Here is a 26,172-nt window from a genome sequence, read left to right as displayed (position 1 = left end):
ATTAATCCGTGTTGGTAATGATATTGTCTTCTTATTTCTAAGTTTAGATTGTAAATTAAAGTATTGTGATAGTTTAATTTGTGTAAAAACAGTTTTTGTAAAATAATTAAGTTAATAAATTGAAAATATTGTAAAAATTTAATTTTGCCATGTTTTTTACGAATAAACCTTGCCCCGCGGCGAAAATGGTACATATGATGCCATCTATCAGCGGAGGAATGCCATAATGTCGGTATGCAGAGTATCGACCAAGCTAGGGGGTCCCTACCACCCCAATAGAATTTTAAGTTGGCGCGTACAGAGATTCACCGGGGTCCTTGAAACCCCGAGTGATATTAAGTCGGCGCGCAGAAAGTCACAGGGGTCCTTGAAACCCCGAGTGATATTAAGTCGGCGCGCAGAAAGTCACCGGGGTCCTTGAAACCCCGAGGGATATTAAGTCGGCATGCAGAAAGTCACCGGGGTCCTTGAAACCCCGAGTGATATTAAGTCGGCGCGCAGAAAGTCACCGGGGTCCTTGAAGCCCCGAGTGATATTAAGTCGGCGCGCAGAAAGTCACCGGGGTCCTTGAAACCCCGAGTGATATTAAGTCGGCGCGCAGAAAGTCACCGGGGTCCTTGAAACCCCAGATGATAATAGGTCGGTGCGCAGAAAGTCATCGGGGTCCTTGGAACCCCTGATGATAGGTCGGCGCGCAGGAAGTCACCGGGGTCCTTGGAACCCCTTATGATGTTAGGTCGGTGTGCAGAAAGTCACGGGGGTCTTTGATACCCCGGTTGATATTAAGTTGGTGCGCAGAAAGTCAGCGGGGTCCCTGAAACCCCAAATGATATTAGGTCAGTATATATCCGGTTAAATCCATCGCTATTCTGAAGAAATCTTTCACGACTTGTTCGTTTTTAGGTCTTATATTTCGCTATTACCTTCGGGGTCCCTAATACCCCGGATGCCAAAATGCCGGTATGCAGAGCGAGTCACCGGGGTCCCCGACACCCCAGATGATATATTATCGATGCGCAGAGTTGGTCGCCGGGGTCCTTGACACCCCAGATGATATTTTATCGGTGCGTAGAGTTGGTCGCCGGGGTCCTCGACACCCCGGACGCCATGTTGTCGGTATGCGACGTACTACTGGTACTCGGGGGTCCTTAACACCCCAGATGATAGCAGGTTGACGCACAGATGGTCACCGGGGTCCTTAACGCCCCAAGATATTTTGTCTGTGCGCCAAGTCACCGGGGTCTTTGACACCCCAAGGCATATATGCACATATAGAGTAATGAACGTGGCAGAATTTAAAAAGCGTTGTATTTCTATCTTTGAAAGTTGCTTCAGTAATTTTAATTAATTATTTATACAAGGCTCAAAAAACTATACTAAAAGAAAGCTAAGATGCTATTCTTTATTCTTTAATCGAAAAATTGATCATCGGAAGTGAGAAAACTATCAAAAATCTGAACATGTAATACTCGCCGACCGAGTTTCAGACATTAAAATCGTTATAATTAATTAATTACTAATAAGATCTTTACAAAACCTATACTAGAAAGTAGTTAATACACTTAAGTTTATTCTGTAGTCGTTAAACTGTAAAAATGAAAAACCTCGACCGTGTGCCGATCTATATAAGTGTAAAATTGTTAATAATTAATTAATTACTTACGGGAAATGCAAAAACCGCCCTAGAAGTAGAAGAAAAAAGGCTAAAGCATAGAGATACATAGTAAAACCAAACCTGCAAGCGCGACGTTTAATAAAAAATCTTTCTTTTTCCAATTTTTGGCAAATTCTAATTCTTTAAACCCTCTCGGAACCAAGTTATCCTTGGTCCGTCGAATACAGATAGGCACAACAGAGAAGATATGAAATTTGATCAGAGAAAACGAATAAATATTACAAAACGCATAAAGTTTTAGTGTGATTTATTTGATGACACAATAATTATTATTTGAATAAAGGTCGAGTGCAGCGTCGTACAGCGTATAAATACGTTACAAACGTAAAAAACCTGTAAATGCAATTGTATAATCATTATTACGTTACATGCACATCTTCTTATTCACCACGTACCACCGATCGAAATTGAAAGATCGGTTTTACAAAAACCTGTTGAACATGTACAATATGTATAGTCTGCATAGCCTGTCTCTCCTGTCGTTTTGACATGTTGCACGTAAGGGATCAATTCCTTTGCCTTCCATCCTGTTTTTTTTTTTTACACTTTACAACATCATTATCAAAAAAAAAAGAACTCGTCGGCTAGCAATTGGGTTTGTAAAACGATTCGCATCTAGTGCGCCATAGTACGTCCCACTCATGTCTCCTATTTACAATGTTACATGACCAGAATTACTCACGTATCTTATTTAATTATAAACTTTATCCGTAACATACATTTAGCGCCGTCATTGTTAAGTTGTGTATGTATGTGTGTGTGTGTGTGTATTATTATTATATTAACATTCTTTAATTAAATAGAGTTTTCGTAGCAAAGTATGTATAAATAGACTATTTTCTTTTGCACGCACATTCACCATCAGTATTTACTTCGAACTGCGCTGCGTTCCTAAAGGCGAGACAAATTACACTTTATTTGAGCGTGTTACGTCCATGAGATCTGTCTAACGATTAGCTCTATTACCTGAAGATAGTGGACGAGAGGAATGACGATTTCTCGATCCCTAAAATCATGGCTCAGTTCGAAGCCCTTTTCTCGTTTTACACGACTCTTACACGATAATACTGTATATTCCATCCAAATATCTCGAGTGAAGTATCGCTGTCAAGCTACAATTTGATCGTAGAAATGTATCTGTTTAAAATAGACTCATACTTCCATAACGGCAGCGTGAATTATTGCATCGCGTGCACCAGTTGATGCACGCGTTTACGTACGTACTATCCTCCGATCACAAGAAATCTTGCGGGACGGCAGACAGGTGTGCCGCGCATGCGCCGGTCGGCCCTGTACACGTGATCGCATCGACCAATAATACGTTACTATCAAAGTCACGTGTGAGCCGAGACGGTGCGCGACCAATCAGATCGCGCTATTTCCATGGGACTTCTTGTCAACGGAAGACGGTACATTGTTCGAAAAACATCGAAGTAATCTGCTTTCGACTTAATTAAGTTTCTTTTAATTACATATCACACCGAGGTGCTTCACGCACATAAAAAATCTAGAATAAATATAGGCCAGTTGTAGGCATTGAAAAAATTCTTTTTGACATTTATCATTTTCATTTTATAATGCACATCACTCCGCCTTACGTTAGAGCAAATGGAAGGACGTATTTTATAAAGAGCATCGGTAATATCACGTACCGTTGAAAACATCACGGTTCTCGTTTAATCATTCGCCGCCCGTTTGACATACTTTATTGTAAAAAGTTAAAAAAAGGAAAGATCTGTATCCTAAAGATATCCAAAATTTATTTTTGATTCTTTTTATTTCTTCTTTTTTTTTTTTGTCACGTTTTTATACTCCCTTTTTACGCCTTGAATAGTATAAATTGTATTTGAAACTGCTTGTTACAAACTGGCCCGATGCACATGATCGTCTTTCTAAAGTACTGCTTTCTTTTCATCGCTGGCAGTAAATTAAAGCGCTGATTCTACGCCCCTTGACGAAGATGTTGATGTACTTAAATCTTCAGAGTGTCGAGTGTGCGACGAGTCGAGGGAGGTAACCGAGTCACTGTCGTTACTGTGAGGACTCGAATAATTGGCTGCTTCCTGTAACCTCATCAACATGTTTAGCTGCAACAGTTAATGCGAATTAATTACCATATTGTGAGATTCATATAAATGTATGTGTTATTAGCAACAAGAAATAAATCCATCCAAGACTGATAAAGTGTATAAAATTAAATTAAAATTCTCCATGGTCTATCATCTCGAGGATTAATGTAATTTAGTACTTCATATTATTTTCATTTTCTAAATTTTACACTACTCCTTTAAAAATTACTGATCCGATACTATAAAACCCTTTCGTCTGAAAATTATCATTTAATTTTAAGTTAATATCTTTGTATATGTTTTGGCTTTCTCCATGATTCGCCGTCCGAGGGTTAAAACGCTTATTAGTAAGAATGAATTGCAAGTGCAATTAGTAGCAATGGTAACAGTTATAAAAGAAATGAATTATAGTAGAAAGAGATATTCACCAGCGGATCTCCTTCGGTATCGCTGTGCGTACTGCCAAGGCTTTTAACACTGGACGCGCCGACCCCGGAAGGATGTCCCGAAGTAACGACGTCATAGCCAACGTCTTCGGGTCGTAAACGAAGAAGAGCATCGCTGCCTCCATGAACCGCGTGCGTAGAAATCCATGGATAGCTCGAAGTGATAAATTGCGCTGGATCTTCCCAAGAGGAATCACCGTTTCCATTTCCACTCACACGTCTGCCGTAAAGTGTTAATCCTTCTCTGACAGCTTCCACCAGATATGGTATTACCGAGTAGTTCCAAAGGTCCGTGAACCATACTTGAGAACCCGTTACTTCCATCGGACAGGACAGAAATAGACGTGGACCTGAAAAATCGAGCGTTCAGTGTCGATGCTCGTAAAAAAAACATGAACGAAATAAAAAGAATCGATGAGTTTACCTATAGTCACGTCGGAGCTGCTGTGAGTTTCTAGGAACTTGTTGAGATGTAGCCAGACCCGTGGTAACCATTCGACGACCGCCGCCATTTCTGCATTCCTGGCACCACCGCACTCCCGTAACTCGTGTTCCAATAATTTTCGTCTAAGATAACGGCCCAAGAATCCTTTCACTGGTTCCATGTGATTGGCGCACAGCACCCACCTAAGAAAAGATCATCATTATTACTAAAGAAAATTAATTTCTATCTGTTATATCAAAAATAAGCAACGCATGCCTAAAGTTATGATGTAACTGAAGATTTGTCGTGCTACATGTGGCCTGGCTCATGGTTCCGATGATGGCTGGACAAGACGAGTGTCTGGTACCCAGAAGACCGCTGAACAATTCTCCCAAGGACGCGGCATGTTGCAGATTCTCAAGAATGATCACCCTCGGTAGTTCATCGGCTGCGTTCGAGTCGCATCTCTCCGCGATGTGAGCGAGATACTGTCTCAATTCCTTGCTGGATTTGTGATCAACGTTGAACGTAGCCACCGCGGTAGCATCCTTCGTATCGTTGTCAGCATCTACCAAGGCATGAGCCAATTTTCCGGCCAGATAGCTCTTACCGGTACCACTCGGCCCGCATAGAATAACCCGACGATGCTCGGTGAGCAGAGATATCAATCGCTGCACAATGGACCGCGGTATTAGAGTGTCCACGGCGAGCCAAGAGTAACCGGAAAGCACCAAATAAATGGTTTTCACGTGGCCAATCAGATAGCCGCAAGGAAGTAATTCTGGATGCTGAGAGTCCGTCGTGCATCTGAAATATCAGAAGCACATTTTCATGAACATTATAAAGAAACTCTTCGTTGTAATAATAATTCCAACAAATTTAAGTACTTGGACGCTTCTCCAAGATGATAAGCGGCAACGCATTCAACGCCTAGACCCAAATTCGTCACAGGATCGACTCTGGAAACGTATTCCTTGAAGCAACGTCGTACAGTGGAATCAAGAGAGTCCCATGTCGTTTTATTGCTGATGCAGACGTTCGCAATGACACAGTGAGGAGGTTCACCCATGCTACCATCCGAGGTACTTCCAGTCACAAGATTGTAATTGAAATTCTTCTCGCTGCCTAGATAAATAGCCACGTTGATCCTTTTCCCGTCCGTGTCCTGCTCCAAGGTTGGCTCTCCCACGGTGGAGGTGTTGCTCGCTACCACTGTATGCTCCGGTACGTTCAAGTCTTCCAACTGGTCCGCGGTTGTACCGGTGTCACCGTTCGAAAGCGCAGCCACGGTGGAAGCCACTTCCGTCATGCTGAATCGCCTGTCCGGATCACTAGGCAACGACGACTGGGAGGATGTTAAGGATTTTGATGTCACTAATCTTTGCAAACGCTCGTTGTTTTGTTTCAAATTCAGCATCTCGTTCTGCGAACAGAAATTAGTAATTTTAATAAGTAAAATTAAGTTAGTAATTTCAAATTAATAATTCATTGTTCATTCACTATAAAATAATAATACACACCCTCATCTTAATAACGGTGTCCTTTAAGGATTCCAACTGGTGCGCCGACGACAGAGCTTCGAGCCTGATATCTGTTAACACGAGATCCTTTTCCCTGAGTTGTTTCTTCAATTCAACCACGTCTTCGTCCTCTTTCTTATACAACGCAGAGCTACTCTTGCTTCCAGTCAATGGATTCTCAACTTCCGGTGATTTTTGTCCATTGCTTCTGGCACTTTGACCCCTGGACGAATCATGCTTGGCGGCAGTCGGTAGCCTCGGGCTGTTAGGGGCGCTAAGCTCTCCGCCGGTGGTTTCTTTGCAATCTTCAGCGTCGGACACTGAGCCGTGCCGGTTTTTTCGCGACCTTGAGAAAGCCTTCGAGAAAGAGCTACGAAGCCAGCCCTTTTTCTTCTGATGGCTGCTCGCCGAACAAGCACTGCTCAACGAGTTCAGTGATGTGACACTATCCGCGGACAGCTGTCTCGCCATCGAAGCACCCTGGTGATTACTGTTCCCGGTACAGCCAGTCGTTCCGGAATCAGAATCGCCGAGAGTGTGACGGCGACCGTTGTTCGCGGACGGTCCATTGTTCAGGCCGGCTTCGGCGCTCTGCTTTCGAAGCCTTTCGATCGTTTCCCTCAGCTCCTGAAGCTCGGAGTCCTGAAAATCAAAAGGAAATTATGTAATCTCTATTCCAGCGCGAGTTTAGATTACCTACTAGGTAATTCGTGGATAACGAATATCTTGATTACTGTGTAGAGAGGCGAAGTTAACGTGACGGTATAAAGATGGGTAATATAACGCGTGGCAAGTAGCGTGTGGCAATAAAGCGGGTGAAAATAACAGCGCGTGGTAATATAAGGCGAGGGAAAACAACGCATGGCAATATAGCGCGTGGTAATATAACGCGTGACAATATAAGGCGCGATAATACAACGCATTGCAATATGATGCGCGGCAATATAGTGCGTGGTGATATAACGCGCAGAAATACAGTGCACGGCAATATAAGGCGAGGGAATACAACGCATGGCAATATAGCGCGCGATAATACAGCGCGTGGTAATATAACGCGTGACAATATAAGGTGCGGAAGTACAGCGCATGGCAATATAATGCGCGGGAATACAACGCATGGCAATATAGCGCGTGGTAATATAACGCGCAGAAATACAGTGCACGGCAATATAGCGCGTGGTAATATAAGGCGAGGGAATACAACGCATGGCAATATAGCGCGCGATAATACAGCGCGCTGTAATATAACGCGTGGCAATATAAGGCACGATAATACAACGTATGGCAATATAATGCGCGGGAATACAGCGCGCGGTAATACAACGCATGGCAATATAGCGCGCGGAAATATAAGGCGAGGGAAAACAACGCATGGCAATATAGCGCGGGATAACGCAGCGTGTGGTAATATAGCGCGTGACAATATAAGGCGCGGAAATACAGCGGATGGCAATATAATGCGCGGAAATACAGCGTGCGAAATATACCGCGTAATACAAAGCGCGGTAATAGAAATACAACGCGCAACAAATACGATTCTGGAAATTAGGAAAGTCTTCAGATTTTAAAGATCAGAATCCTGAAAATCATTCAAAAATATTGCCAGTTTCTCCTTTTAAGTAACTACAGGGTTTGAATTTGGTTTTTATCGGATAACTCGAGGTTAATGGGTGCCCTTATGCGAGTTAAGAAAGCTGTGAATAATTGCTTGTATCATTAACGACTATATACTCGGTGATTTATCTTACAAGACGGTAAAAACTAGCTCGGCGAAACTTTTTCTTTCCTTATATACGAGTGGAGATGCAATCATAATGATAGCAAGCAAACAGCAGTTTTGCTGGGCAAAAATAAGTGGAATAAATTGATTTCGTTCGAGGTCTTGTTTTTAAAGAACTTAATACTTTACGGGGTTGTACGATTCATTAGATCTTTACATCTCGTCATTTGTAAGAGACTATTGAAAGGACTGCGTTTGAGAATTTCTGTGATTTATGCAGCAGAATTATCAATTTTCATAAATTAGAAAACCCTGCAATTTGTAAAACATATTTTAAACATCTTATTGTTAGTATTTAAGGTTTGATTAATTTTCTAAGTTTAAGGGTTAAAATGGAACAATTAATTTTCATTAATTAGTTGAATCATAATAAACTAGTATCATCTTTTTTTTGGAACAAAATAGCCTTTAAGAAAAAAAAAATAAAATAAAATAAATATTGTTAGATTTAATTAATATTTGACGGTTTAAATTTTGTTTCAGAAATAGTGTATGGTATGTATTTGATTATCACAATAGTTTATAAATAAAAATTGATAGAACAACAAAATTGGGTACCTACCATTCACACGGTTTCCGTTAAAAAAGTCACTTAAAATAAATTCCCCGAAATAAGGCGTTTTTTAAACTTCTCAGGGTGAATTAATTTTACAAATATCTTTGAAAGTTTGAAAATTTTGACTCTGTATGCTTGGGATATAATTTCAATCAGAGTACACATGGCTATAGTGCAATCTCATAAGTGAAAATGAAGGAAAGTAAGACAGTGAAGGTCAATTTATCATTTCACCATAACTAATCCAGCACTTATGTTATGTGCTGAGTAAGTCTATCGTTTCTCCTATTTACAAATATACACGGGCAAAAATAGCAATAGCTTTAAAAACGATGAATCATGTTCGAATTTAGTGACGTAGGAATATAAACCTATTATTCAAACTAGATTTTCTTTCTTGAAAGAGAATTTTGTATCTTTAATTCAATTTATAACAAAATGCTTATTTTACTCTTTCCCCAAACCCTTTAATATATACTATACCCAGGATCGGATTAAGATTTCTGGAGCCCTGGAGCTATCGAACCCTCAAGGGCCTCTGGTTGAAAAACTTTGTTCAAAAATTAAAAATTATTCTAAATAAAATTAAAATTCAATAGTAAAGAAAATAAATAAGACTTATAACGAGACTCATTGCAAAATAGACTAGGGCTTGTAGCCCTCCTTAGACCTCCATGTAAAACGACACTGACTCTGCCTATTAATTCTTAAATTATTTCCTCTAACCTTCAATAAAATCTCGAAAAAATCCTGAAAATTTCGCCTCTACCAAAATTAATCCACGAAACTTTCCCAAAAGGCAAGGTTCCATCGAATCATCTCCCATCGAAGAATTCATTTCTATGAAGAGGACAAGGTTCCTTCGTATGACAACAGGCACAATTATCCGAATCACTGACCATAGAGTCGCTGCTCCACGACTCTGCCATACTGAACAATTGTTTCATAGTCATCGAATCCTTCTTAAGTCCATCAGACTTTTTATCCCGATTATTCAATTTTCTCTTGAATCGTCCACCAATGGACGAACGAGCCGAACCGTCGGCATTCGATTTATCATCGTTCTCTTTCACGATTTCGGAACGAAGTTTTTGCCTGGGTCTCGTCCTATTAGAAATGCTCCTTAATCCTCGTCCCAACTTCGCATGGAAATTACTAAGCCTTTCTATGGTAGCTGTACGTTGGGCCTTTCGTTCCTGTTTCCCATCCTGACGTCTTTTCACCCCTTTACCATCCGCGTTACGCTGTCTCTTAACATCTTTTCTCGATTTATTATCCTCTTCGTTCGATCTCTTCGCTGATTTGACGCTGGACAAAGCGGAGGCCTTCGAGGATGTGGAATTCGAGTCGACTGAGAAACTGTCCAAATCTGGTATCCGAAGACCGAGGGACCTCGCGTCTTCTGCAGAGACGGGGATCATCAGTGTACCGTTTAATAATTGAATTTCGTTGTCGGGAAACGTGGACAATAGCTGCTTGATTTTCAAGTCACCTGGTCGATCGAGTCTTCGGGGTCGATGGGATGCTGGTGGTATCAGACGATCCACTGTCTTGTCCGAGCTCTGATTCGCCTGCATCGTCTGACGATTGTTCCAGTTTTCCAGTTTGGTTTTCAGAGGAAGGTTATACCAACGAGGTTAGATAACAGACGAAAGAATAACAGGGAGATATCCATGGTTTCTCCAGCAGTGTACGGGACGAGACATTTTCGGACAGCAGAGAATGTGATTTAGGTAGGGTGTGTTTTTATATTAGAATTTTTGTTCTTACATTTGAGGTTTCATACTGAAATTGTCTGCGTTCGTTGCGAGACGAGATTCGAGATTCGATGGATGCGATATTATTTTTGGAGAAAATTAAACTGGTTGGCGATGGAATATAGCGAGGGACGATAATTTAGACGAAAAGGTAACAATACGGTGGACTCTCGTTATATTGCTTCGAATGATTTAAGGTTTATATGGATTTTTAAATCGGGGCTCTCTCCATGGTCCGTCCTATGAGATTTAAATTTGAATATTTTCCTGCGCTTCTGGGTATTTAAAAAGTGGCGCGAGAATAGGTATGACGATGATAACGATGATTTTATCAGTTGGTAGTATGATTTTTTAAAAATGAAACTTTATTTCAAGTCATAATATTAAAAAAAGAAGAAACATATGTTTACTAGTAAATGGTCGTCATATTCAATATTTAATAAAATGAATTTTAACACAAAATATCCTGAAACACCGAGTATAATTGTAATCACCCTCGGTAATAGTTCTGACAATTAAAATTGAATTTAAATATGTAAATACCTATTCTACATAGCTCTACTGTACTTACTTTCTTTTCGGCTGTTGCGGTGAGCTGTTGCAGACGTTGTGTCATGTTGGACAGTGATTGCTCGAAAGCAGATACCACATGCGCCTGTAACAGAAAAGAGAACGAAGAAAGTTAGAAACGATGAAGATGTTTCGAATCAATTATATGATATATTAACTTGTCATCCGAGTGAAAGACGTACAGAACCTAATGATGCATTTACCGAAAGATTTCAGCCTTTAATTGCATCGTTACATTTTAATTAAGAGAAAAGTGCATTGTATTAAATTCTTCCCTTATGGGAAAAGAGGTCTTGTTACGGTCTCGAGGACGGCTCAAACACGAATGAATCCAAATGTTTGGGCTAAGGGATTATCTCTGCCTCAAGCGTAATGCCAAATCTGCCGATTTCGGCGGTAGCTTGGTAGCCCTGGAAAGATTTCTCTTTCCTTGCACCCATTGACCTTAGTGAACTCAGGAGCCGCTCCTGGCGAGGTCGGAAACGGCCTCAGGTCGACACCTGTGTCAACCCTATCACGCGGGGGCGTAACGGCCACAGAAAATTCGAGGGTTTTCGGCGCACGCTGGGCTACACCGCTGAAAGTTGGCACGCTTCTTGTCTTTCATCGGTTCATTTCCATAAATGATCAAACACTCGTGTCTCCAGCCGTTCTCGAATCATATAATCACTTACATTTAATTTCACAAAGGTAAAGCAAGAAAGGTGGAAAAATGGCACCACATTTCATGATTTACAACACCCTACACTAAGTTGTACAAATCAAGCAAAATAAAGTTTTATTATAATTAAATTCAACAAAACACCCCAAGCTGTGCAAATTGAACAAAATATCTTTTTCCAAACAATATTCAACCAATTAAATTTCGTTCACGTGTTACACTTGGTATCAGGGATAAATTAGATTGAATTTTCTATAATTATCCATACTTTAATTAGGTGGATGATACTAAGGAAGAATCATGATATATTTTATCAAAAAGCTCTCGAGAACAGAGCATGGAAGCCGGATAACGTCAATCATGGCCATCTAATTTTCGTTGCTGTGCTGTGGTGAAACGATAATTTAGATCTTTTTTACTTCCTCTGGAGTGGCCATGCGTAGCACTGATTGAAACAGTGATTTTGACGAAAATAGAAAGGATCAGAGATTTAACTACATTACTGGTTGCAATGGATCTTCTCAACCATAAGTATTTCTGATAGTAGAATAAATTCCTGGGATCTGTTGATCTTAAAATTTCTATCATTAATTGTGATAAAAAGAGATAGCAAATCAGGCTAAAAAATATAAATAAATCGTGGAAAATTGTTTATTAAGTAGGATCGTTGTCAAATTATTAAAAATAATGCATCTTCTGGGGGTAAGTTAAAACTTTAAATAATGTTATCTAATAGTGGAATCTTTTTACTGAACTAAAATGAATTACTTTCCAGTGTTTCAAATTTAAATTACAAGTTAATATTCTCTCTGTCATAAACGACAATAGACACGTTGAATATAATAACTTTACATTATCATAACTCCAGATGAAATTAGTTTTCTTCTACATAAAAATCTTGTGTCCTATCGTTGCACACTCTTTCTCATCATCATTCATTCAAATCTATCATGTATCTCTGGCAAAGGAAACACCGTCGAATGAGAGTCCAACTTCAAGAGGACGTAGGCGAGCTGACCCACAATGCGACCCACACGTCGGTCGTTGAATTTTTCTTTTCGCTTTTCGTAAGAACCATGAGAATAATAATAAGGGAACGAAACTACGAGTAGAAAGGGAAATTTCCATGTCTCGGCATATGTATTCTTCTGTCATTTCTACACCATGGATTGAATTCTGAAGGGACTATGGGAGTCTATGGATTATAACTCAAAAACTGAAATCGTGAATGTAATAACAAAAAAAACAATCTTCTAAAATTTAAAGAAATTTAAATAAATTTATTTATTTTTATTCAAAATTGTTTCATTTTGTCATCGAATTCCGAACAGAAAGAGGAATATTATTTCAACAATTTAATTGGCAACGAGATCCAGGTGCTACCGTATTTTCTGTACAGAAGTTTGCCGACAAACGAAGGGAGGAAGAAAGGTTAAAGGATGCGTGGGTGAGCCAGGTTTCCACGCGTAATACCAGAGAAATTATTCCGCTTGTAAAGCGGCAAACGATAATTTCCTTCAACCTATCTCAGGACTCCCTGATTGTCGTAGCTTTTCGTTTCGCATCCGTAAGGACACGGAATGAACCTTCGCGCTTGGTAACGATGATTGCAGGTCGTGGTACATGCTAGCCTTCCCCCCTTTTGTCGGAATGTCAACCTGAAATCGCATTGTTCGTGTCGGTGCTCGAGGTTCACTGACTTTCAATGCGATGCTAAAATACTTACTTCTTCAAACACCCCATTCAATTGCAATACACCGAGTTCATGGTCGTCTCATTCAGAATTATACATATGCTGTTTTTAACCCTAGGACCACGGACCATGGAGAAGAGCCCCAATTTTAATTTTCTACATTTTACACATTTTACCATATTAATTAAATATAATTAAACAGGTGGGTTGTAAGTTTCGTTCTTGATTGATCCAGGCAGATTTGCATAGATCAGAAAGAAATAATAAATTTAAAAAAAATAAATATAAAATTAATTTCTTATTATATTATGGAATGATAATTAGAATATGAAATTAATTTATTATTTTACTTGTGAGCTACATTTCCTTCTGAATTTTCTTCTTAATACCCTGAAGGAAAACATTCAGGATAAGTTCAACGTTTATCACAGAGATAAAAGAAAAAAAAAAAAAATGTTAAAGAGGGAATCCAGTAAATCCCTGGAAAGATGTCGGTCGATCGTAAATATGCGGATGCGCTCCCACGCGTGACTCTAATGCGATTGCTATACTGCTTCACCTACCACCGAATGTGTCGGGTGTATCCGTAGAAATCCATTTCTTTATAATGCCATACGTACGCGATATGCTCGTAAACGTGGCCCACCTACATACCGACTTTACTCTACCTTCTAACGTGTACCTTGAAACGTCCCTTTTGGGCCTACCGCTAAATGAATAGGTGATCTCGTAATTTTCAACCTCATTTCCTATGCTACATCTGATTTCTTTTATTTATATACAGATAAAAATATAAAGCTAAGAAACAGGGTTATTTAATTACTTAATATTAGAGTTATTTTAGCAGATTTTTATGCAGAATATTAAACAGTGTGAAATTTAGAAAATGAAAATAATATTTGCACAATAAAACTACTATCTGTAGAATTTAAATATTCAATAAAAAATATAAAATGATAATATAATTAATTAAAAACCAAATGGTACACAAGGAAAATTCAATGGACTAACACATTTAATTTTTATTTATTTAATTTTGAGTGCAATTAAATATTTTTGATAATTTATCTAAAAAAGCAAACTATGTGTATTAACTCTATCAAAATTACTGATCTACCGCAACGAATTCCAACTGTCCATTCATATTACACAAATAAACCATCCCGATAAGGATTAACAATCCTACAAGCACTAAATGTCACTATCCAGATCTAATCCGGCGATATTGAGAGAGGTATTAATGCGTAACAAATTCTTTCAAATCTAAATAAAACGTTTGTAGAACGGTATAGTGTCTAAGAAAGACGGTGAATTAACATAGCCGAGGATAAGTTTCTGGTCGGACCGGTTAAAGTGACAAGTGTAGCACGATGACATCGTCAAACACTTTAATGTGCTTCATTCGCGATCTCGAAAACTCCTACGGTTTTAATAAACGTCCCACGATCGATCGTCGATTCCGATGTTAGCGATTTACGAGAGCTTACGTTCGAGCAGCAGCAACACCCACGCGATGGACGCATCTAGCACCGATAAATTAGGTGGGTGGGCCAACGTCTCGATCGATTTGGTAAGCAGCACGTTGTTATTGCTTTTCTGCTGAACTTTTAACACCCTTACAGTCGTAAGCAATCTGGATCGAACGATTTTTCGAAAATTTTGTAATGCTACTTGCGACAGTTTAATATTATTTTTTAAAACTGATGTACATTAAGTACCCATAATACACCCTTTAATGATGGGGCTATTTTTAAGAAATATATTGTTAAGTGAATTCGTCATTATATGAACACTATATAATGCTAATACAAAGTACTTTTTTTAAGTTGTAAAATGAAATGCCATAGGTTTGAGAGTATCCAAGTTTCTACATTCATATTTTTGAATTTTTATTAAATTATTTGCACGTTTCCATTTGTTACATTTCACGTACTTTGCTGTGTTCTATTGTGTATGGTGAAGCAACTGCTAACAAGGTAGTAATATTTAATATACTTCATTGTATCCTATTGTGTATTGTGAAGTAATTACTAACAAGGTAGCTCTCTTCTTGTTGAGATGCTGAAAAATATGATTAAAAAAGAATAAGTCTATAGGCAATACCAAGAACACCATAAACCTTCATTTATTAAATGGTAAATTTAAGATGATCAGGTTCATTGTTCAGAAAGATATGAAAAATTGAGTGTTATAACAGAAAATTATTATCAAAATATAATCATCACTGTTCCATACTGATTGGATTAGAAGGAAACTAAATTTTATCTCGGATAAAATTATATTAGTACGAAAACAATTAATTCAAGTTTCTCGATATCTTTTCTATTTTATTGCTTTTATAGAAAAATTACTATCTTAAAAAACGGTAATTTATCGGTGTAGAAATGTTGACCGGATTTTATTCAGCTTCCCACCGTCTCGTCTTCCCCGATATAATACACCCTGCGAACGAGCCTACTCGTAGATCATCTTTCGCCACTCTCTTCTGCGGTTTTATTTCAATTTCGATCCATAGAACGAGTGTCGCGTGCTTTTCCTCTTAATTGTACCGAATAAATCAACACTAGCTACTAATCAGAATTCATTGCGTAGGATTCTCCTCTAACGCTCGAGAAAAAATGATAGTTGTATCGAGAAACCAGACGCAGGATGATATCATTATCGGTTCTTTCGAGAGAAAAATTCTGTGCCTAGATAGTTCTATTTTTATTATCTCTTCTTGTAGGATGAAATATTAATTTTGTTCTCGTTGTATTCAACGAGAAATTATTAACAGAATTAATTTGAGGGAAATTGTTCTGCGATTATTAAACGATTAACAGAAATTATTAAATTATTAACAGAATTAATTTCATTTAAAATTACTAATTTTGATAAAGTAGATAAAAATAAGATTAATATTCAATAATTAATATGAATTAATTAAATATGTATAAAGGAATAAGGTGTGAGTTTCAAATTGCATAGTATTTATGGAAAGTCAATAACCACATTGTATGAATCACCATACAGAAACATTTTTTTCTCTAATAATAGCCAATCCACACAAAGTGAATATTAATTCGATGAAAAACACTCGTTATTCGCGTACATCCTTCCACATGAGTTATGCACCCCCTATGCATCTGAATGCACCTGAATGCAGAAACCTTTCGTACGAATCTTCAGGTAATTGTTAACGAATACATGAGTCATATGCAAGTGTATGTTGTAATTCGTAATTGCAACGGTTCTAATTGAAAATAAAATCTGTACGTGTACAAGAAATGAACCGGAATTTCTCGATTTGCGATTAATATCTTACAGCATGATACGCGAAAAATTTTAAATTAATATTCAATGATATAACAAGAAATTTCAAGCTTAATTACAACGCTGATAAAATTACTCTCCTTTAGCTAATTATATGGTTAACCAGTATAACCAGGATCTCGTTACGAACATTTTATCATGTGAAAGTTTTCTTTTTCTTACTGCATTGATAGAAAAATATTTTTATTCTAATGCTGATTTTCTTAATTGAATTCTTAGTATTTAAGCAAATGAAAATAAAAAATTTTCAACTAATTCTGTTTACTTTATACAATCTTTGAAGCTAAACAAGTCGCTCGAAATGCACTTGCAAAAACTTGTAAACGAATATCACGAAGATAAAAGAAAAGAGTTTGGATTCATCTCGTTGTACGTCGGCCTTAATGAAGGGTCAAGCGAGTCGAAATAAAGCTACAAGACTAAAAACTGGACCGGAAATGCAGCAAAAACGTATATACGAACGATGCGCGTAAAACGCATCGTTCTGCACAGTGACGTGCCTTGTTTCTTCTATGGTGCTCGTCGAGCTGAACACGCCTATACCCCTTTTTGGGGGCAGACGGCTAATTGTTTAAAAGATATTAACAATTACAGTTAGTTACTCCTTACATTCTGAAGTATGACGAACTCACACAAACAACTCGCAATCTAGAGATCTACGGTTCAAATCCTTATTCCCAACATTTTTTCTTTTTTTTTAAATGATAATTTGTCTCTTTTTGAATAACTATCACATAAAAATTATCATAAAAAAGAAAAAAAAAAATTATTGGGAACCAAGGATTTGAACCGAGGACTTTCAGATTGCGAGTCATGGATCCGCTCCGTGGTTAAACACATGATTCGCAATCTAAAGGTCCTCGGTTCAAATCTTTGGTTCCCATTTTTTTTTTTTTAATGATAATTTGTCTCTATTTGAATAATTAAAATTCTACATAATTCTAAACTACAATTCTATATTCTATTTTGAATTTTATAAAAATTGCAGTGTATGTAAAGATCTGCCCACAAAACGGGGTATAGGCGTGTTCAGCTCGACGAGCTCTAAAGCTGGCAAAGTTTCATTAATAGATGAGTGTAACACTTGGGTAGTTCTCCGTGTAAGACATCCAAGCAACGTTGTATAATTCAATTAGACGTTAATACAGTTTTTGGGTCAGTTTCTACTAATACAGGAAATATCGAAGGATGCAAGTAACTGTTGCACACGTGGCCTCGCGGAAGAGTTTCGCGTGTCATAAATCTGTGCCGTGATCGTTTGTACAGGTTCACTTGCAGCTAAAATTCCGCTGTTATTTCAGCGGGAAACATATATAAATTATTACTTTGGAATAGAACTGAGGAAGAAAAATGAAAGCACTCTGAATTCACTTGGAACATGGGATAAGGAAAGAACGCCGCGAGCAATGACCCATGAAAAGATATCTTTACGGTTCTACAGATTATTACGGCCAATTTTCTTTAATTAATTTAATAGAATGTACGGTTTCTTCAATTCCTATCTTCGTATTTATTAAATTCTTTAATGAAATAAATTTCTGTTCTCTGCATCCAAACGTTAACCCCTTTAAAATTATTTTAATTTTTCTTGTACAACTATCAGTAATAAAATTATTTATAAAAATCTCGATTGTTATAATATACAAAACGTCAAATTGGTAAATATAAAATATTGTAAATATTACAAAAATATTCGGACAGCGAACCATGGAAATAGTTCAATTTTAATATAATTTTGTATTTCATATTATCTTTGAATTAGGTGTACAATTTCTAAATAGTGAAAAATTTGAAAATTAAAAAGTAGCTTTCTCCGTGATTCGTCATCCAAGAGTTAATAGCAGCATTCAAGATTTATAACTTCAGCGTAAGAAAAAAAAGTATTGCGTTAAAAAGTGATTTTTCCGCGTTGGATGATTCAGTGCAGCAGAAAAACTAAGCGAAAGAAAAGAGATTGAATGAATGAATGGTACTTTCCTTTCCGTACGAGTGCCTCGGAGGGAATACGAGACCAGATAACGTGCAATGTGAACACAGCATAATCTTTGAAGCGTTACGGGGCAAGCTAACTGGGCTAACAGTTCCCAGGCCGCAGAAGAACGATCCTACGTCGCGAAACAGTATACCCCAGCACATAAGTGTGCGAAAGAGTAGGTGGATATCGGGGCAGATGTGGAAGACTCAGCTAAAGATACGTAGATTTTTTTTTAAAAGAACGCCTTAACCCTTGTTTTTCTCCCTTCGCGATTGTTTTGAAAGATGGTTTAGTTGAAGACCAAAAGGGAATCGTTGATACCGTTTCCCAAAAAATGATTATTCATGTAAAATAATATTATTATTTTTGAATATACTTAATACTTTGTTCATTTCTAATTAAATTATAAGACAAAGGGAATCACAAAAATATTTTAAAAATTTAATAGAAGACTAAGAAAAACCACAACCTCGGATTATTTCAGAAATATTTTACCTTTTGTTGACTGAACAAATTATCTCACAAGGATCGTCTTATCATAAATTACCATCCTTCCTTTTCGTATACTACAAACAAAAGCAATTGAATGCAGATTCAGAGTTTCCATCAAACTGCCCCGCAGTTTAACGTTTATCACTGTCACCCTATAAAAAGGGACATAATAACAATGTAAATTTCCTTGATTGTCTTCCAGCAAGTCAATGTATGCTATTCGAAAGACGTTTTGCACGAGGATCGGCATGTAGGTCAAATGTGAAATGGACCTCGATAATGAGAGTTATTCGACCTTTTTTCATACAGAAGTATGTACACTTAGAATTTACACACATGGCATATAATAAATGTGTTTAGAGTGCTTACCACTTCATTATCAACATCCAAGAATATTATATAATACAAATTTCATTTTGGAAACTTGTTTATATTTTTCAAAGATATAATAAAAAGCTGAAAACTTTTGTTTTCAAATTTTATTAAAATGACTCAACACTTTAGCTTAATAAATTTTGTTTCATACCTTATTAATAATTCTAATTTCTTTTTATTTTTGTATATTTCTAATAATTTTTCTGATATTTCTAAAGATATTTCAGTATTTGTTAAAAAATGTTTTTAATTTCTTAATAGACATTTTGGATAACCCCTTCTCTTAGTTACTCTGTGGTACCATTTTCTCTAGGGAACTATATTCTGCTCGATACTGTACGTGACGTTAAGAAAGTTACATGGATTGAAAATCTTACATTTCCTGCAACTAAACGAATAGTTTGCTTAAGTCTACAAAAAAGGTACCTTTACCATTTACTTTCGACGGTAGGCGAGCGTAATTCCCATACACCCGACAGGGTAATAACACGTTTCCTTGAATGCGTTTCATCAAGTGGAAAAAAGGGATATCTGATGGTGCAACGAGCACCGAATTCTTTTTCTTATTTCCAAATTACGTGGAAGCTTCTTGTTTGTTCCAACTGCAGTGTTGTCTAACGTAATTCGAACGCGTGCAATGCATTCGTTAATACGATTAATTTTTCTTTCCACGTATGACCTTCCCTGTTAATCCGACCATGCACGTGCACTTGCACTTATGTATGCACCCGTTGTGCGAAACAATGACTTCACTATTTCTATTTGTCAGGAATTAAACGTTTTCGGAGCTTTTGAAGTATCTTAAAAATTTAATTAAAAAAATATTTCTATTTATTGATTCATCTTCTGATTTTTTAAATAAAATAATGTCAAATCGCTTACGTGGCAATATAACGAGAGTCTATCATAATAAGCATGAGATTGAAATACTTGGAAATAAACAAGTTCCAAAATAATCAAACCAACTTACAATTATTGAGTTTTCCAAAATTTCCAAAGAATTTCAGATTATACTGCATGGAAATTCTAAATAACGCCCCAGGAGAAAATAAAATATTAACAGAAGAAATACAATAACACCATAAAAGAATTGTAAATTTTTCTCTAAAGAGGGATTGTTAACTTTCCTTAATTCGTTGATATAATAAATAAAAGGGGAAGAAGTTCGAGTTGAATGCGATAAACCTTGCCGCCTCAAGAACCTACTGCACCGGTACCGATGCAGTTGATGCAATTTATGCGAGCGCTGCTTTTTTTGCGCTAGCGTGCGAATCGTGAGTGAAAACGCCGCTTTGCATGCAGATGCAGCAGAGTAGCTGTGAGCGTGAAGGTGCTGGCGATATGGGAACAACGGGAAACAGGGCGACCAGAGAATAATTAAAATTATTCCAAGCTGGCGGATAATTAACCCGTGTGCGTCCATAATTTGGATCGTCGTCCCAGGATTAAACAGTAGCCTGAATACGATTAGTTATCAATAATACATGATGGATAAATAATTTAAACGACACTCCTTTGTTTCCTATCATAAATTCTAGCTAATTTACACCGTCCAACGATGTAAACCCACGCAGAGTGTAAACGAATGTGCCTACCACAAGGGTTAAATAACATCATTTAAAAGTGTCTACACAGTACACGTGTCATGCACGTTGTCAGCTGTTCGTTGCCCGTTCGACAGCTGTAAATGGGATTAAAAAATTAAGTGAAAACTTGTAAGAACAAAGCACTTCAAAGGCAACGTGAAAGCACGATAAATTGTACACGTATGTCGAAAGAATGTATCGTGACATTTATAGTGACAGAATAAAAAATCACTTGTCTACGACCGAATGTTAATTATTAATTGTAATTAATATACTCAAATAATAAATGAATTTATAAAATTTAAACGTCTAGCAATTGAAAATCTATTTTTGAGCAAATATTACAGGTATTTATAAAACAGAACTATTTTTAACTTATCTTTTACAAGAAATTTGACCAATCAGTACACTGAGGAAGGAAAATATTTGTGTTGATAAAAAAGGTAGAAACATCTGCGAATGTATTATCGGTTCTAGGTTGATTATCGGTGAATGTATTTGGAGGAAAATTTTGTTTTCTTAGGACAGCTACCTGCTGTAGATATACTTCCAACCAAAAGTTTGGGTATTAGTCAGGAAAAATGTCTAGTAGATAGAAAAAATATTATACATGTCTAAATGAATTTTATTATGTGCAGAAGTATGTGACTTATTCAAAATTTTATATGAAATTTTTGTGTAAAAATGAAAATTGTAATATGAAGATATTTGCATCGAGAAAAAGAGTCAAACTTAGCTCTATCTAATTATAAGAAATAAAACTAAAGTTAATTATGAAGATGACTTTAACGATTTGATCATCCACTGTATTAGACCCTCATACAAACTTTTGACCAGGAGTGTAGATGGGATATCTTTTTAAGGAGAAAATTTGAGTAGGGTTCTGCTACCGTTGATTTACCGCTCTCAGGTCAGCCGAGAAAACGGTCAAATATTCTTGCAGATAAATAACAATCGTACCCCTAAAAGGAAAGCCACGTTTCAAAAAAGGACACCGTGACGTGAATCGTAACTGCCCTGTTCAACTTTCTGTTCTGATGTTTAACAGATGTGTTTAGGAAAAATCTGTCTCCATATTTTTGTTAGGGTCACGTTTCCTCCTCTTTTGTGTATTTTAGAGGAAGTAAATTATTCTCGTATAACAATATATATTACTGTTTATTTCTAGGTTAAAGCAGTTAGAGTGAAAGTATTAGCTTGTTGCATATCAAATGGCAAGTTTCGAAAGTTTGACATGATTTGATGACATAAAAGTACCGCAAAATGGCACTTTATAATTGGATTAATAATCAATTATTTCTGTTTAGATAAAAAAATGAAGAAATTTATTTCCAATTTGTGAAGTTTCATACCTAATTAACCAATACATTTCTTTTGCAGTAACTTTTATATGAAGAAGTATTGGAATACGAGATATTGAAACTGCAATACTTTAAAAAGAATAGATTGCAAGAACAATTTCAATTATTTTCATATTTTAAAATTAGAAACTACTAAAAGCTATTAGAGAATGAAAATATTCAGTATTTATAAGTAATAACGATATTTTAACTTGCACCCGTTTAAACGTAACAACTAAAACCACTTACAGGTAACCTCGTTCTCTTTACAATTTATTTTCCATTTAACGAAACTCTATTCAACGTGCAGCTTGCAATTTTTTCTTCTAGACGTATTATTTCCGTAATTTTAGAGAAACTATTATTAAACTATCTTCAGATTTCCATCGATTCTAAAACCTTCATTGAGGAGAAAGCAAATTATAGTTGCGCTTAGAAAAATCATTATTCACTTTCAGAATCGTTAAAAAAAATATTTCACCATTGAAGAGAGGAGCTTGTTAATTACAAAATATTATCCAAGGATAATAAACTAAAGTTAAATGTATAATTTTTAAGGGTTTCATATATTGGAAGAATAATTTTTTAAGGAACAGTTATGTTATTGTTCCTCTATCTCCAGAATTGTATAAAATAAAGAGTCAAGTTATATTGACCCCAGCAGTGGAACTTTATATTCGAAGAGAAGAGGAGGGTTAAAGAGGATACAGAAGAAGGCTCGGAATACGAGCACATAATTATTCAATCGGGACCACGAGTGGCATTGTCAACCTACGCTTTATTACACATCGTCTTTCTAATGGTTCAATGGTATGCGCTCGCTTTAATTTCGTTTGACGGCTCCACCCGTGATGTCTTATTATCGAATTTATTATTCGACTGACTTTCCACCTACCCGCACCAGTTTAAAGCAGTGACACAAGGCGAAATAAATCAGGTAGATCGCCTTGACGACCGAGAGTGGCCGCGTTCAAATTTATTCATTTCCTTTTTCTTTTCGATCGTTCGTGAAAGAAACTTTTTATATAAGAAATTTTACATTTTGCAAGCATCGATTAATTATTTAAGGGAAATTTTGCACACCGGACTATATGTATACTTCTGGTACCAATGCAAGAATTCGAATTTTCTTTATAATCGCGAAATTTTATTGAAACGTAAAAACTATTGAAAATTGTGATATAGTTGAAAATTCATTCGCTGTTCGAGCTTTTTTTCCATCTTTTTTTTTCTTTACATTACTTCCTGTCTTTCTCTTGCGCCCCCTTTTAGTCGCCTCCTACGACAGGCAGGGGATACCTTGGCGGTATTCTAAACCCCCCAGCCACAGGGGATGACAGGCTTTTTTTCTATCTTTTTGTCATTTATTGTTTTTACCTACGGACGCGGACCATGGAGAGAGCCCGGGATAACACCATGCTTTTCCTTAAGAAGTCTGATTTGTTCGTGAGTATAAGTTCATCATTTTCTTTATAGGTCGTGACTTACTAGATCTTTAAAAATGAAAATAAAAAACTAATAATTTTTGCGATACTAATTAAAATCCTAGTATTAAACGATTAATTTATGTTAATCTTAGAATACCGAATACGATGACCGTCACAATAAAAATAAATGTCTTCTGATTTTAAGTAAATTTTCTTATTTTTGATATTTTATTTTTTCAAGATAGTAACAAATATTTACGAGCTATTTCCAATTAATTAGGAAGTGCATACAGTTTTTAAATCTGACATTAATATTCAAAAGGCAGTGTTTTGAAATATTCAAAGCATTACTCATAGTCTTTGTATTCAAATTTATTCTTGCTTTGTATCGATTTTGCACAACGTATCTTCGTTTGCGTAATAAATGGAAATTATTCGATAACACGTCAAGGTGTAGAAGATATTTCGAAAACAAACTGAAATTTTATCGTTGCTTCATGATCAAATTTACATTTGATATTTACCATCTCTAAAAATATCAATGCATATTCTTTTTTAAATCCTCGAACGGCGGATCACGAAGAGAGCTACAATTTTAATTAATTTTCTTTTTTTAAATTTTACACTGTTCCTTTAAAAATTATTCTTCCACTGTATGAACCGTTTTTATTTAAAAACGACCTCTTTGTTGTTATATATACTTGAAGATAATTTAATTCAGGGAAGAAAGAAATATTAATTAATTGCTCTTCAGTAAATGAAAGTCTACGCCAATATATAATTAAACAAATTTTATCTGCCTTTTTTCCAAATGATGAATCACTTTAAATACTGCATTTATTATGTTTCATAAATATATGTTATAAATTACTTTATCGCAAATCTGGCCGCTTTCACCGGGCTGAAATTAAGATCGCAATTAAAATAAGCTGCGACTCCTTCTTTTTTCCTTCGAACGACGTTAATGGTAGAGTTGATACAATCGTTCTAACGTTAGGCTTTAGGCACGAGTTCACCGTAATTCATCAAATGCTATCCTATAATTAGCAACGCTGGAAGAGATGTATGCCGACGCGTGAAAGGCGCGAAGAAAGATCGACGAACCCGATCAAACAGACGTAAATGACACAGTGGATCAAATCAATCAACGGAGCATTCTGTGTTAGCCAAATATAAAAATATTGCTACACAATAGAAGGTCGTTGTAGTTTCTCGCTACGTTGCCTTTTGCAACTTAGATGAGTCATCAAAAATTAAACATTTAATGAGAAAAAGTTGAATATTAAATAGATTAATAAAACGTTTAATTAAAGATCCAATCTATTTCAAATGGTAAGAAACACAAGAGAGAATTGAATAACGTGGCTGAATATGTGTAAACAGCGTCGTAATTCGAGTAATAAAGTCTTGGCTACTTTAATTGCTGTTTCATCGACGACGTAGCGAATGAAAGAAGCTTTTCAAGTAGCTCTAAGGAAATCCTTGATCAGTGAACGCCATGAAGAACAACTTGTACTACGTATCATCATCGACAAAATTATATCGTGTTCTGACACAATTGCTTATGAATTTTTAATCAAGCGTTTAAGAGAAAAAAACCAGTCTAATCGCCAACTAACCAGAGTTAATACTTCTCCTTGAAATCTATCCACAGAATTCATTCCACTGAAATTCTAAAATTCTAAAACTCCAAAACACTAAAATATCAGAATTTCAAATTTTCCAAATTTAAAAATTTCGAGATTTCATAACTTCATAATTACTCGAAAACCTGGTCCATTTTAGAAAAAGATCTAAGTTACGTGAAAAAATAAATTCCCAAAAGTAACTTCACAGTTTCACGCGTGTTCACCGTGTTATCCTTGCAATCTCCTATAATTTCTGATCAACATCAGGTAATTTAAGGTAACAAAATAAGATCACGATGGAATTACCTGTAGAGAGGGGCAACTTCGATGCCTGTACTTCCTAGTCGCGAGTTCCCACCATGGGATGATGGCGTCTGTGCTCCTAGGTTTCACCGGATCGCTGACCGCGTGCTCGTAAAGCGGCTCTAGTAGAGGTACGTTACCAGACAAGCGTCTCAGAGGATCGTTAGAAGGTTGATCCTTCGAGAGATTCCCTCTTCTAGGCAAAGTGGCGAAGCCGGCAAGCCGACAATTATCGTCGTAGCTTTTATCCTCTGGTTCCTCTGATTCCAGGGAATTGTGTCTGGTTCTGCCGTAGGACCTAGGGAAATGTTCCTGTCTCTGGAAAGCGCGACTGGTCCTATCTAACTGGCCGCGTAGTATCACGTCTGTAGCATCCATCAAATAAAATGGAAGTATTCTTTGGCTGTCGTACAACTTCTCGAAACTCTTCTCCTCGTTTCTATCGCTAACGTCGATGTTGCTGGTACAGGATCTGTCCAAGGACGTGGAGGATCTGTTGCGGTCACCGTCGAGGACATCTTCGCTGGATTTATGAAGAGGCCTCGAGGAGACTCGACACCTTCTATAGGGCAAAGTATCGTAC

General features: G+C 36.8%; 2 protein-coding genes across 7 annotated transcripts in view; both read right to left on the bottom strand.

The window, feature by feature from the left end:
- Window positions 1-1,905: 1,905 nt before the first annotated feature.
- The window catches only part of LOC114871424 (protein sickie), a 189,413-nt gene continuing 165,146 nt past the window's right edge, over window positions 1,906-26,172 (bottom strand). For 5 of the 6 annotated variants that reach the window (XM_029177284.2, XM_029177281.2, XM_029177282.2 and 2 more), the window contains 7 exons: window positions 10,799-10,882; window positions 6,135-6,776; window positions 5,502-6,037; window positions 4,891-5,421; window positions 4,615-4,817; window positions 4,173-4,540; window positions 1,906-3,762 (listed from right to left, as the gene is read on the bottom strand). In XM_029177284.2, the coding sequence (XP_029033117.1) occupies window positions 3,604-3,762; window positions 4,173-4,540; window positions 4,615-4,817; window positions 4,891-5,421; window positions 5,502-6,037; window positions 6,135-6,776; window positions 10,799-10,882 (2,523 nt within the window). In that variant the 3' untranslated portion in view covers window positions 1,906-3,603. The remainder of the gene's footprint in view (window positions 3,763-4,172; window positions 4,541-4,614; window positions 4,818-4,890; window positions 5,422-5,501; window positions 6,038-6,134; window positions 6,777-10,798; window positions 10,883-26,172) is intronic. The other variant, XR_003788574.2, reaches the window with a different exon arrangement.
- On the bottom strand, window positions 6,783-10,788 carry LOC114871425. Its single transcript, XM_029177287.2, has one exon. It carries the CDS (start codon window positions 10,045-10,047, stop codon window positions 9,286-9,288), a length of 762 nt encoding a protein of 253 aa, XP_029033120.1. The 5' UTR covers window positions 10,048-10,788; the 3' UTR covers window positions 6,783-9,285.

The sequence above is a fragment of the Osmia bicornis genome, chromosome 12 (assembly GCF_907164935.1).
Source record: "Osmia bicornis bicornis chromosome 12, iOsmBic2.1, whole genome shotgun sequence".
In the NCBI taxonomy this organism is placed as follows: domain Eukaryota; kingdom Metazoa; phylum Arthropoda; class Insecta; order Hymenoptera; family Megachilidae; genus Osmia; species Osmia bicornis.
The sequence above is the reverse complement of the archived record's forward strand: the minus strand, read 5'-3'. Positions and strand labels throughout refer to the sequence as shown.